This window comes from Corythoichthys intestinalis, chromosome 14, assembly GCF_030265065.1.
Source record: "Corythoichthys intestinalis isolate RoL2023-P3 chromosome 14, ASM3026506v1, whole genome shotgun sequence".
In the NCBI taxonomy this organism is placed as follows: domain Eukaryota; kingdom Metazoa; phylum Chordata; class Actinopteri; order Syngnathiformes; family Syngnathidae; genus Corythoichthys; species Corythoichthys intestinalis.
This window is the reverse complement of record NC_080408.1, coordinates 47,046,762-47,061,690: the sequence shown is the minus strand read 5'-3', so window position 1 is coordinate 47,061,690 and position 14,929 is coordinate 47,046,762. Positions and strand designations below refer to the sequence as shown.

General features: G+C 40.8%; 1 protein-coding gene across 1 annotated transcript; it reads right to left on the bottom strand.

The window, feature by feature from the left end:
• Positions 1-437: 437 nt before the first annotated feature.
• Positions 438-12,498, bottom strand: LOC130929442 (uncharacterized). Its single transcript, XM_057856565.1, has 2 exons — positions 12,396-12,498; positions 438-1,140 (listed from the first exon to the last, which is right to left on the bottom strand). The coding sequence occupies exon 2, from the start codon at positions 1,138-1,140 to the stop codon at positions 451-453; it is 690 nt and encodes a 229-aa protein (XP_057712548.1). The 5' UTR covers positions 12,396-12,498; the 3' UTR covers positions 438-450.
• Positions 12,499-14,929: the final 2,431 nt, after the last annotated feature.

Here is a 14,929-nt window from a genome sequence, read left to right as displayed (position 1 = left end):
ATGTTTATTGTGCAAGAATCTAATTGTAGCATGTATTTGTTACATGTTTTGATGCATTTTTATGCATTATAAAAGATTTATGTCTGAATTTTGGGGGGCTAGCAATCATTTACTAAACTACTAATTACTAAACTACTTCTAGAACCAATTAATTTCGGAAGATACCACTGTATATAGTTGTACACTACCGTTCAAAAGTTTGGGGTTGACCCCAAACTTTGTAGTGTATATATATACGTAAAGTATATTACATTTTGTATTGGGAGAAAATACTTTTTCTCTTTTACATGCAAAGTAAATTTTGAAGCAAGTACTTTTGTACTTGAGTGAATATTTTCTTTGATACTTGTACTTTTAAGTAATTTTTTGCATCTGTATCCGTACTTTAACTTAAGTAAAAAAAAAGTGAGTACTTCATCCACCACTGATGATATTGAAGTACATCAAATATCAAATGGTATACATGCCTGAGGGACCAGGCTCTCCACACTCCCCTGGGGGCCTCGCAGAGCTTTCACACTGCAAGCACAAACACCAAACCGGAGTTTGCGGCGACACCGTGGACTTCAGCAGCATGTCGCAAATGGTCATATCAGGGTTGGGCGGCGTTGCCACGCCACCAGTCCGCAGCATTCGGAGGCTCTCCGAGCCTTCTGGGATGTTGACCAAGTGGGGCGGCATCTGCGCCCACGGGGGTGTTCCATTTTCCCAGTTGAAGGGGTCAGGGGCGGCACCTTCACTTTCCTCAGTTGGAATTTTTGCAGACTGGGTCAAGCCTGTTCCCACTACGTCAGGCCAGTGGAAGGCGTTGGGGGGCATTACTCTGCCAGCTTCTGGCATATCGACCCTGTGGGCTCCAAGTGGACCTGCGGGCGGCATCTGCAAGGGGGACACAAGGAAGGCATGCGCCCATGGGGGTGTTTCGATGATGGGCCGACTCCCGTTTTCCTCCAGGTAGGATAAGTAGAAGGTGCTAGGGTCAGAAGCGGCACTGTCCAATCGATTCGTTCCATTTATAAGCTGACTCCTCCTTCGTTCATCGGTGTCAGAGTGGGCGTCCACCCTCACGGCGGTGCCATCAGGGAGGACCCCAGCCCGGCAGGTGGCTGATGCCAGCAGGACGACCAACAAACGCGACATCTGGATCATACAAACTTGCCCATGAAATCATTTTTTTTTTCCCAAGCTTTATTTAACCAAACTTAACTATAAAACAGTAAATATTCATTTTAAGTTATTTTTAAAAAAAATTTTTTTTTTCCCAAAATCAAAGTAAGAATAAAATAAAACTGCTAACCTTCCCAGTACAAATGGATTTAAATATATCGCTGTCAATGGCAGCCAATTTCAGTTGAATTATCAGTTGTTATTAGCTACAGTGCTGGCGAAAAGCATTGGCAACCCTGCAATTCTGTCAGATAATGCTCAATTTCTCCCAGAAAATGATTGCAATTACAGATTCTTTGGTAGTAATATCTTCATTTATTTTTCTTGCAATGAAAAAACACAAGAGAATGAAAAAAAAATTAAATCGTTATCATTTTACACAAAACTCAAAAATGGGCTGGACAAAAGTATGAGCACCCTTTAAAAAATCACGTGATGCTTCTCTGATTTGTGTAATTGACACCACCTGTTACTTACCTGTGGCACAGACTGGTGGCAAAAACTAAATCACACTTGCAGCAAGTTAAAATGGATTAAATTTGACTCAACCTTTGTGGAATCGTTATCATTTTACACAAAAATGGGCCGGACAAAAGTATTGCCACGCTCAGCCTAATACTTGGTAGCAAAACCTTTAGACAAAATAACTGCGAACAACCGCTTTGGGTATCCTTCAATGAGTTTCTTACAATAATCTGCTGGAATTTTAGACCATTCTTCTTTGGCCAACTGCTCCTGGTCTTTGAGATTTGAAGGGTGCCTTCTCCAAACTGCCCTTTTCAGATCTCTCAACATGTGTTGTATGGGATTCAGGTCTGGACTCATTGCTGGCCCCTTTAGAAGTCTCCAGTGCTTTCTCTCAAACCATTTTCTAATGCTTTTGAATTGTGTTTTGCGTCATTGTCCTGCTGGAAGACCCATGACCTCTGAGGGAGACCTTGTTTTCTCACACTGGGCCCTACATTATGCTGTAAAATTTGTTGGTAGTCTTCAGACTTAATATTGCACACATTAAGCAGTCCAGTGCCAGAGGCAGCAAAGCAACCCCCCAAAAATCAGGGAACCTCCCCATGTTTGACTGTGAGGACCGTGTTCTTTTCTTTGAAGGCCTCGTTTTTCTTCCTGTAAATTCTATGTTGATGCCTTTTCCCAAAAGCTCCACTTTTGTCTCATCTGACCAAAAAACATTCTTCCAAAACGTTTTGGCAAACTCCAACCTGGCGTTTTTATGTCGCTGGGTCAGAAGTGGGGTCTTCCTGGATATCCTACCATAGAGTCCCTTTTCATTCAGACGCCGACGGATAGTACAGGTTGACACTCTTGTACCCTCGGACTGCAGGACAGCTTGAATTTGTTTGGATGTTAGTCGAGGTTCTTTATCCACCATCTGCACAATCTTTCATTGAACTCCCTCGTCAATTTTTCTTTTCTGTCCACATCTAGGGAGGTTAGCCACAGTGCCATGGGCTTTACACTTATTGATGACACTGCGCACGGTAGACACAGGAACATTCAGGTCTTTGGAGATGGACTTGTAGACTTGAGATTACCCATGCTTCCTCACAATTTTGCTTCTCAAGTCCTCAGACAGTTTTTTAGTCTTATTTCTTTTCTCCATGCTCAATGTGGTACACACAAGGACACGGGGCAGAGGTTGAGTCAACTTTAATACATTTTAACTGGCTGCAAGTGTGATTTAGTTATTGCCACCACCTGTTATGTGCCAAAGCTAAGTAACATGTGCTGTTAATTACACAAATTAGAGAAGCATCACATGATTTTTTCAAAGGGTGCCAATACTTTTGTCCGGTCCATTTTTAGAGTTTTGTGTAAAATGATAAGGATTTTTTTCCCCCATCCTCTTTTGTGTTTTTTCATTGGAAGCCAAATAAATGATGGTATTACTACCAAAACATCTGTAATAACAATCATTTTCTGGGAGAAATTGGGCATTATCTGACAGAATAGCAGGGTGCCAATACTTTTGGCCAGCACTGTAAGTGATAGGTGGTCATGCGGATATAATTCATTAGTTAACTCAGAAATTAGTTAACACAGAATAATTATTCTAATCGTGCATTAAAATCAGAGCCACCAAAGAAAAAGTTCAGCCTTTTTTAGATTCACTTAGACAAGTTGTATATATTACATATGTACAGTATTACTATATATCGTCACAATCTTAAAATAAAATTGCCTTTGTCATTGTTTTACACACACATAAAAAAAAAATCTAAATTGTTCATAGATATAAGGATTCATCAAAGCGTTTTTTTTTTTTTTTTTTTTTTTTTTTTGCTTACTGAAAAATCTGGGGTGGGGTGATAACTTATCAATATGCTACCTAACTATAAGTAGCAAGTCACATGTCAAATTAATTAAACGTCTGTTGCCTGTCAATGGCAGCTAATAAGTCTCTCCTTGAATGTGACATTTGAATGAAGCAGAAAACATTTAAAGCATCATGGGACCTACCTCAGTGTTGGACAAGGTAGATGAAGAGTGTGAGGAAGAGCACTAAGCGCGGGATTTGGTTTGTGGAGGGAGGGGCCCGCGACAGACTAACAGAACGATAGACGGATGGGATGACCTCCTTCAGGCGAAAGAAACTCATCTCCTCTTTAAAGCGGAATCCAAACAAGCATTCACACAAAAGTAAAGCGAGACGAGCAACAACAAAAGATGAATGGCTGACCTTGATAAGTGTCCCGATTTGGTGACTTACTGTTTATGGCTTAGTCACGGGACACGTGGAAGTTTTTCTACTTGGTCACGTTTGACACACAAATGGTGGTCGCTGCGATAAAAAAAAGACAATGTGTACTTGTGCTAACCAGTACAATTGATGATGAAATGATTTCACAACTTTTTTTTATCGTCGGTGAATCATCTACAGACATTTGCCACGTTTACATGGAGCCAAATATTCCAATTACAATCGGAATATTTGTTCAAACCGAATAAATGTGTTCCATATAAACACCTCATTCGGAATGAACAGGCCCAAACCGAATGGAATTTCATTCCAATTCACAGGGGTGGAATATTCCTTTTCCCAAACCGATTAGAAGTAAAATTATATCAAGTAATTTCTGCACATGCTCCATACTGACGTGGTGATGTCACTTTGTGACGTAAGTAACGTCACTTGCAACATGGCTTCCAAGCACAGCGCACCTAGTTGGAGTCCGGCGGAAAGATTGTATTTAATTCAAACTTTAAAAGAACTGAATATAATTGCTCGCTTAGACGGGCGTAAAACGAGGAACAGTGAACTATTTAAAAAAGTTGACGAGAGGTTACACGAAGCCGGAATAGACCGGAGCGTTGACCAGATTAGAAACCGGTGGAAAACCGGCTACTACAAGGCAAAAGAGCAAAACAGCAGAAGCGGATACGACCCCACAAACACAACAAGTGGGTTAAAGTTAAAACAGCAGCACTCCGACGATCGATCTCCATGTTTTGCAACGTGACGCTTTGTTTTGATTAATCTGCGCATGTCAGACGGCAGTTGTCAAACGTCCTTTCGGAATAAAGGCAGTCACATGTAAACGCTGGATCGGAATAGATGAAGTGACATATAAACAGCTGATCTGAAATTTCCATTCGGAATGATTTGAATCGGTATGAATAAAAGTCAGCATGTAAACGTGGCTAGTGATGACCTCAAGTTGTCAATTTGGAGACTGGTAGGACTTGCTTTAAAAACTTAGCTATTTTTACATTGACCTCAAGTTGTTATATTGGAGACTGGTAGGATTTGCTTTAAAAAAAACAACTATTTTTTAGGGCTGTCAAAATTATCGCGTTAACGGGCGTTAATTATTTTTTTTAATTAATCACGTTAAAATATTTGACGCAATTAACGCAGATGTCCCGCTCAGAAAGTTTTAAAGGACAGTACACTGAAACGCTCACTTGTTGTTATGGAGTTTTGCCGCCCTCTGCTGGCGCTTGAGTGAATGACCATCTCGCATGTTGCCTCAAAATGATTACAATGAGGCCGTTTATGGACATTAAGAGTGAAGAGAATGCCACCGGCCGCTTGGGGGCATCGCCGTTCCATACTCATGTTATTTCTTCCAAACGTGGGAGAATTAGTAGTTGTGAGACGTTTATGCTGTATTCACAATGCAATGCAAATTGCTATTTGTGCGCCACACATATTTCGGTAAGTTTTCTTTCTTTTAGTGGCAATTATGTGTCTCTTGTTGTATTTTGGGTAAGATATGTACAGATATATGTTATACTTGCGAGTGGACACAGGCGTTCTTTGGACTGCGCCGTTTATTGGCAACTCCTTCACAACAAACATACAGTGGGGAGAACAAGTATTTGATACACTGCCAGCAGTGTATCAAATACTTGTTCTCCCCACTGTAAGTATCATTTAGTGAAAGCACAGCAAAAATAATATTCCTATCTCTCCCCAAAAAAATAATGTTCACAAAAAGAAAAGCACTTCAGTCTATAGTAATGAGGCACTATTCTGACAAACAGATACAACAATGCAAAATGAACTGGCATTCCATATCAAAATAGCTATGCAAAATACACGTAAAACTTAAGACTTTGGTCACTATTTTTATTATTGTTATTTTTATTCTTCTTATTATTAACTCTACTTTTGATTGAAAATTTTACAAATTTTATTAAAACGAAAACATGAAGAGGGGTTTTAATATAAAATTACTATAAATTGTAACTATAACATTTATCGTTTAAGAACTACAAGTCTTTCTATCCGTGGATCACTTTAACACAGTACTTCTCAAATAGTGGGGCGCGCCCCCCTGGGGGGGCGCAGAGCGATGCCAGGGGGGGGCGCATGTGTCCTCAGGGAACATGCTTTTTTCTTTTTTTTTTTTTTTTTTTTGCCGGACTGGAATAAAGTGTACTTGCACATCCACTCAGTGGGTGGCAGTGGCGCTCTCATTTTCAGAGTGCGTGCAGTATTTTTGAACTAAGGAAGAGCACTCAGCACTAGTGACGAGATTTGTCGTTCACTTGAGTAAACGAATCCATTCCGGTTCGTTCAGTAAAAAGATTCGTTCAAACGAATCGTTCAACGAATCGTTCGCCCCCCTCATCTCCCTCCCCGCCCAAACGAATCGTTCGGTTACTGAACGGGAAGTGACGTTGCCAAACGAATCACCAAAGACCGCTTCGCAGTATAACTGAACGGGAAGTGACATTGCTTGGTCCCTCCCTCTCTTCCACATTGACCACTCGTCGTAGTTTCAGAAATGAGTGACAGGCGGTATCATTCTGCTTTCACAGACAGCCTCGTCTCCCTCCTGCTGCTGCAAAAGCGAGGGAGAACTTCCGCGTCGTCTGTCCTAGTTCTATGGGCTCAAAGTCATGGCTCGTGCTTGCATTTCGATTTAGGACACGGTTAAACATTTTCCTTTTGTGAGGGGAGTAGGGGGCGGGGGCGCAAGGACTTTCTTTAGCAGGTTCTTGATCACACATACAATCACATATACAGCATGTTTGCTGTCACGAAAATAAAAATACATCGAAAGTTTAATTTCTGAATATGGAACGACCAACACATCATATTTACATCTCGCTCTGTTGTATTTTTGTTTTTTAGTATTAAGATGATCGTGTTGAATTTTTGCACTGGTATTAATAAATAATCCGGTCAGCTCCCCTGTCGTCCCCGCATCTCAGATCGTCAAATGCTGACGAGAAATAATTGTTTGCTCTTTACGATGTCGCCTTTCTACTCTCATTAGTCTGTTAAGAAAAATGTAGACATATTGCGACATCTCCCGTGTCCGCGTGCTTTGTTTTTGGGCGCTTGAGTAGCACATGATGGACGGATTGACATAATTTGTCAAACCAACCAACACCTGACACGAAAAAAAAAAAAAAAACACTCGGAAAAAAATTACATGTATATACAGTTTCATTGCAAATCAGTATTATGGTGATCATATTGTTTTTTTGCACTGGTATTAATAAATAAAATACTGGACTGTCTCAGGAAATTAGAATACACAATATTCTAATTTTTTGAGACAGTCCTGTGTATATATACAGGACTGTCTCAGGAAATTAGAATACACAATATTCTAATTTCCTGACTGTCTCAGAAAATTAGAATATTGTGTATTCTAATTTCCTGAGACAGTCCTGTATATATACACAGGACTGTCTCAAAAAATTAGAATATTGTGTATTCTAATTTTCTGAGACAGTCCAGTAATCCGGTCAGCTCCCCTGTCGTCCCCGCATCTCAGATCGTCAAATGCTGACGAGAAATAATTGTTAGCGCTTTACGATGTCGCCTTTCTACTCTCATTAGTCTGTTAAGAAAAATGTAGACATATTGCGACATCTCCCGTGTCTGCGTGCGTTGTTTTGGGCGCTTGAGTAGCACATGATGGACGGATTGACATAATTTGTCAAACCAACCAACACCCGACACGCTGACACGAAAAAAAAATAAAACACTCGGGAAAAAATTGACATGTATATAGTTTCATTGCAAATCAGTATTATGGTGATCATACTAAATATTTTTTTCTGTGCACATATGAGGTAAATATCGCTGCCATGAAGCCTCCATATAGTGACAGTTCTCTGCCCGCTTCACTGCCGTCACGCGACCGCAGCTCAGCTTTTGCTTGCCTCGTAGCTACCCGTGTTTTAAATTACTGTAAATTTGATAGTATGTCGTCATAGGCAGTCACGAGTTTGTTGAGAAAAGTACTACTCTAAACAATGCTCGCTAGATTTGTGTGGTGTTTTTGTCTGTTTGAGCAGCATTTGATAGGCTCCACGTTAACAAATATGTGACAAAGTCATTTCCTTTCATTTTCTGATTCGTTCACCGCATAGTCATTACTGGAAAATCAAGTTAGCAGCAAGCTAGGTCAGGAACCGGAGGACCGAGTCACTGAACGGGAAGTGACAAAACTCAGTCTTGCCCCCCTGCCTGCACGCTGGCTGCTTATTGGCCACACGTGGACGTGAGTGACAAACGCCCTGATTCTGTTTCCGCTCCCTCCCCTGCCCGCGATGAGGCTGGCGTCTGATTGGTCGTGTGCGATGTCAGAAGACGCTGCCGCTTGCTCAACGCCCTCCCACGCAGCGAACAAGCACCACCTTCATAGAACGAATCAGTGCAGATGATGATTAGTTCGGTCTCGTTCACCAAAACAATTCGTTCAAAAAGAACGAATCGTTCGCGACCGATACAACACTACTCAGCACACAGAAAACAGATATGAAGAGCAGTGCGCCGCCGCCGTTTTCGAAAGCCGTTTTCCGACCGGACTGACTCACGCAGCGACCCACTGTCTTGTCCGGTTCTCACGTTGCCGCCCGAGAAGTGCCATTTTCGGCTTGGGATCGTCACGACGACCGCCCTCACCTACGGTTCTACCTCGGCCGCCGAGAATGCGCTTTTTTCGGGCCGTTTGCCTTTTAGCTTTGACTTTTAATACAGTGGGGTGATGAGGAAAGACTACTGTTTACTGTGTCTGAAAATAATTATAGCGGACTGCCAGAAGCCAAATCAATTAAGACGCCACTTAAAGACATTCGACCCCAATCTCATTGATAAGCCGCTTGACTGTTTTGCAGCGAAAACGTGCCGAATATTGCCAACAATAGTCCTGCTTTGTCAGTGTTATATCAGTAAACCAGTGAGCATTGTTAGCATGCTCATTGCATAATGACTCCACACCATTGCAAAGGAGGTAATACTGAGTGTGAGCAGCAAAAATAAAAACTGTCCTTCTGTCCAAGGACACTCTTTTTTTCCTTTATTCATTTTTGTTTTTTCGGTCAAATTTTTTGGCATATTGTCCTCATGAGTCAATGTTTCTAATCAATTTGAATTTGTTATTATTTACGTATTTTATTACATTTTATTTTTCTGTATCAAATGGTCAAAAATACCTTGAGTGTATTTTTACAGTTTGAATGTGACTTTTTTTTTTTTTTTAATTCAGGCAAATTGATGCACGTCAAGTCTTCTCTGTTACAAACAAAACAATGTTAATAAAGTTATACTTTATTATAAGTTGATCTGTTCCTTGTTTTCTTTATTAGAAAAAAAGGACACAATGTTAGGCAGATGCGTATTTATAATAGTAATTTTATAGACGAATAATACTATTTACAGTGGCGGCGGAGAGTTTGGGGGGGCGCGAAACATTTACGTCTTGCTTGGGGGGGCGTAACAGAAAATAATTGAGAAGCACTGCTTTAACAGAAAGAATGTTAATGCCATTTGTGGTAGGCCTGAACGATATTGGGAAAAACTATTGCTGCGATTTTTTTTGGGTTTGCGATATATTGCGATATTATATTGCGATATTAAAAAAAAATTATATATATTTTTTTCAAGATATTTTCACAAGATGACTTAAATAGCTGTTTGGAAAGACTTTAGATCACCACAGTGTACAGTCATCCCTTTTTTTTCGCGGTTAATGGGGACCAGAACCCGACGCGATAAGTGAAAAACCGCGAAGTAGCCCACCCCCCCATTTTAAATTTTTTGTGTGTGTGTGTTTTTTGTGCCCAATGTATTTATTCAGATTTAGCATTGGAAAGAGATACATACAGGTTGACCCAAAAAAAGTTTACACTCAGTTGACTGCTTGTTTAAAAGCCATTGAAACATATCTAAATAGGTTGTCATGCTTAAGTGATTCATTAAGGTCACTCAATGCAGCTGGTAATCTCTCGTCTCTACAATTCCTGTGCTTCTGCTGAAAATGAAGAAAACTTTAGCTGTACCTGAATTGCTGCGTGCCGGTCTGACACCTACTGAGATTGCAGCAAATCTGAGAATATCCAGATGTGCAGTCTACAAAGTTAAAAAGAAGCTGAAAGATATTGGAACAGCCTCACGAAAACCTGGGTCTGGAAGTGCCGATCTGTGTGGACCAAAAAATTAATTGACAAGGTGATATGTGGCCACCCCAGAGTCCAGATCTCAATCCCCTGGATTATAGCATATGGGCAACTGTGGAGGACAGTGCCTGTAAGAAGCCACAAACTTCTGTGGCAGCCTTGGAGAGGTCCATTGTTAGATCTTAGGAAAAGATGACAGCATCCTACATAAAGAAGCGTTCCGCAGGCGCCTGGTGGCTGTTGTGACACTTAAGGGAGGACACATTGAAAAATAGAGTGTACTGTACATGTTCTTTACAATAATGTATAATTTGTAATTCACTTCTAATTCTAAGATGAATAAACATGGCATTTAAGTTGTATTATGGCAGTGTAAACTTTTTTTTGGGTCACCGTGTATAAGATGTTTTTTTCTCCCCCCCCCAAAGTGATTTAAAAAATGTATATAAATAAATGGTTTTTAAGCACTTCAAATTTCATAATTATGATAAGTTTTAAACATAACTGTCCAACCAAATCATTTTTGACAAGAATAAAGTACTGTAGCAGATAAATGCTTGGCTTTATTAAATGCTTCTGTTTATCTACTTTAGCTGTGACCGTTGAAGTGACATGTAGAAATTTCAAACTCCTCATGATCACTTCTGGCATTTAAATGTCTCCAACGTCCCCACAGTACACACATTCATTCTAGCGCGGCTTCCTTGCAACTGTTTAACAAGTTAAACGATGATTGACAGATGCCCGTGTGAAGTCTGCTTCTTTGGCCAGATCAAAGCCATTGTTGTGCCGCAGTGACTGAGAGGATCAAAAGGCTGGGAGAGGGAGGGTAGGAGGCTGTGCGCAGACCAGAAAGTGAGGCGTATGTGGATCAAAAAAAAAAGAAAAACTATCGCACGTGCTTGCGATGGGACTATTGCGCACACGCACATCGCGATGGCGATGTTTAAACGATATATCGTTCAGGCTTAATTTGTGGATTTATTGTTACAATAAACAAATACAGTACTTATGTACAGTATGTCGTATGTATATATCCGTCGTGTGTCTTATCTTTCCATTCCAACAATAATTTACAGAAAAATATGGCATATTTTAGAGATGGTTTGAATTGCGATTAATTTCGATTAATTACGATTAATTAATTTTTAAGCTGTAATTAACTCGATTAAAAATTTTAATCGTTTGACAGCCCTACTATTTTTACATTGACCAACAGTAACTATGATACGGATGCAATATGATTCACTCCAATTTTTACCAAAATGTAACAATTTTTGGACCAAAAATAAACCAATTTGGACCATAAAATTAATTAGTTTTTTTTTTACCATTAGATGATGGATGGATGGATTTCAACATCTTGGGCCAAAAATGAATCAGTCTCTTATATAACAAATATTTAAAATTTATTTACCAAAAATGTATCATTTTAGACCAAAAATGTACCCCACTTTGGACCAAAAAACAATTACTTTAAAAAAAAAAAATGTTGAGGAACAACATTAGATGGGCATTTTGCATTGAACAGCTCCTATCAAATTAGCTGTTTTTAAATTGGTGGCCTGGTAAAAGAGTGGTTAGCACATCTGCCTTATAGTTCTGAGATCAAAGGTTGAATCCTGGGCTCTGGCCTTCCTGTGTAGAGTTTGCATTTTCTTAGTGTGCCTGAGTGTGTTTCTCCAGGCACTCCAGTTTCCTCCTACATGCCTAAAACATGCATGTTGGCTGATTAAACACTTCAAATTGTCATTTACCCTTTATTTCCAAATGTATCACATTTGATTTACCTAAAAGTTCATGATTTTGAGACATTCAGAAGTTTGACATTTCTTTTTGAACAAAAAAAAAAAAAAAAATGATGGCTGCAAGTCAACACGTGCATCTGCAGGTTCCATGAGAAGAAAAAAAGCAGGATTTAGCAAGGGTTATAGATATTAGAGCGCTTATTACACATATTCATATTGACTTTTCTTTTTACAAATTTGAAAAAAAGGTTTCAATATGACCTTATTATTCAAATTTTGGGATTCTCTGATACTTGCTTCATGTTGCAGGTATTTAAGGGCTAGGTATGAGTGTGTGCTTGACTTGATTTTCTTCTCGTACCCTGCGATTGGCTGGCAACCAATTCAGGGTGTACCCCACCTACTGCTCATAGCTGGGATAGGCTGGATTAATTGATTTATGGCGAGCGGCTAGCCTAGCTTGGTTAAAAGGTGGGACTGGGCAGTCGGCTAATTTAGAGAGTTACACAGAGAAAAAGGCTATTTCATGAGAAAAATAGTTAAACAACTAAGGTTTAGAGGCACACAAATACACTCGAGATTCGACTCATTATGTGTTACCTCTGCGTAGGGGCTGCAGGCGGGGGCGTGGATGTCAGCTATTGTATGTGCAGCTCCTGCTGCCAACAATGTACCAGTAAAAAAATCCTGGTTTCAATATTTTCAGATAATAAATGATTTAAAAAAATTTTTTTTTTTAATCGATATACATGCTGTGGTGTCGGGAGGCGTAAATGTAAGATATTTACCATTCAGGCACCCGAGATCTCGCTCCTTGCCGCTTACTCGTCCTCTCACTCGTGCCGTGTGATGGTGAATGTGTGCCTCCGGTTTGAACTTTTATGGTAAAATCTCCCCGGAATCATGTTCTTGAGGAATTCCTCCTATGATCCACTTTACAGAGGCAAACCGTAACAAAAATGTTATTTTTATTACACAGTTTCAATGTTGATGGATTTGCGTGAGGCTTGATAATACATTTTTGGAATACTCTTAGTCTTTTAATTAGTGTGAAAAAGAAAGTGATAAGGAACTTTAAATTAAAGCAGTTCTCAAGTCCTAATACATATTTAGTCAATAAACTCAAGAGCCTTAAAGAGACCCTTGAAGCCCTGATTGTAAAAGACCAATATGACGAGGAACAGAAGGTTGATGAGAGAGTTATCAACCACCCCAAGATCTTCTACGCATATGCTAATTCGATGAGGCAACCCCGCTTAAATATTGGCCCCCTCGAGGACCCATCTACAAGGGAAGTCACAAATGACCCGAATGAAATGGTTAATATCCTTGCACGCCAGCACACCTCGGTTTTTCATCCCCTAAGAACCCGTAAATGCAGCTACTGCCCACAAGAGACTGCCTGTTTTCGGATCTCACCGTGTCTGTTCTGGACGTCACCGAGGCATTGTCAGCCTTCAAGTCACACAGCAGCCCAGAACCCAATGGGGTAACGGCGGCGTTCCTCAAGAACTGCATAGGTCCGCTGACACACATGCTCCCGACCCTTGTCCAATGATCATTCAACAAGAGTATTCTCCCCAAGTCCCTTAAGGCATCTGACATACGGCCAAAATTTAAAAGAACCTGCCCTCGATCTCAGCCATCATCCTACCGGCCGATTTCTGTCCCCCTATAGCCAGCAAAATGCTAGAAATAATACCAGTCAAGCACCTCAAGCAATTCACACTCGACCATGCCTGTCTTTCAAGCTCCCAGCACAGTTTCACGAGCTCGAGGAGCATTATCTCACAGCTAATTAGCCAAGTTGCGTATATTGCGGAGCTCCTGGAAAACGATCAAGCTGTCGACATCCTTTGCCTGACTGGAAGAAAGCTTATGACAGAGTGCAACACAAACAGCTCCTTGCAGGACTGCAAGCTATTGGCATTGGCGGCTGTTCCATAGGCTTGGTAAGGTCATTCCTGACCAATACAACCCAAACTGTCACCGTCGAAGACGCCAGGAACAATGAGGCCCTGGTGGTTTCAGGAGTGGTACAAGGTTCCTGCATGGGGCCTCTCTTGTTCCTGATATTCATGATACAGTGGGGCAAATAAGTATTTAGTCAACCACCAGTTGTGCAAAGTCTCCTACTTGAAAAGATTAGAGGCGCCTGTAGTTGTCAATATCAACATGGGTAAACCTCAACCACGAGAGACAGAATGTGGAGAAAAAAAAAACAATATCACATTGTTTGATTTTTAAAGAATTTATTTGCAAATCATGGTGGAAAATAAGTACTTGGTCAATACCAAAAGTTCATCTCAGTACTTTGTTATGTACCCTTTTTTGGCAATAACGGAGGCCAAACGTTTTCTGTAACTCTTCACTCTTCGCTTGGTGTAAAGAAATCAACTGTAGGAGCAATAATTAGAACGTGGAAGACGTACAAGACCACTGATAATCTCCCTCGATCTGGGGCTCCATGCAACATCTCACCCCGTGGCGTCAAAATGATAACAAGAACGGTGAGCAAAAATCCCAGAACCACACGGGGGGACCTAGTGAATGACCTACAGAGAGCTGGGACCACAGTAACAAAGGCTACTATCAGTAACACAATGCGCCGCCAGGGACTCAAATCCTGCACGGCCAGACGTGTCCCCCTGCTGAAGCCAGTACACGTCAAGGCCCATCTGCGGTTCGCTAAAGAGCATTTGGATGATCCAGAAGAGGACCGGGAGAATGTGTTATGGTCAGATGAAACCAAAATAGAACTTTTTGGTAGAAGCACAGGTTCTCGTGTTTGGAGGAGAAAGAATACTGAATTGCATCCAAAGACCACCATACCCACTGTGAAGCATGGGGGTGGAAACATCATGCTTTGGGGCTGTTTTTCTGCAAAGGGACCAGGACGACTGATCTGTGTAAAGGAAAGAATGATTGGGGCCATGTATCGAGAGATTTTCAGTGAAAATCTACTTCCATCAGCAAGGGCATTGAAGATGAGACGTGGCTGGGTCTTTCAGCATGACAATGATCCCAAACACACAGCCAGGGCAACAAAGGAGTGGCTTCGTAAGAAGCATTTCAAGGTCCTGAAGTGGCTTAGCCTGTCTCCAGATCTCAACCCCATAGAAAATCTTTGGAGG

What these genes read in the sequence shown, in the direction of transcription:
- LOC130929442 (XM_057856565.1), bottom strand. Translation starts at nt 1,140, where the DNA reads ATGTCGCGTTTGTTGGTCGTCCTGCTGGCATCAGCCACCTGCCGGGCT.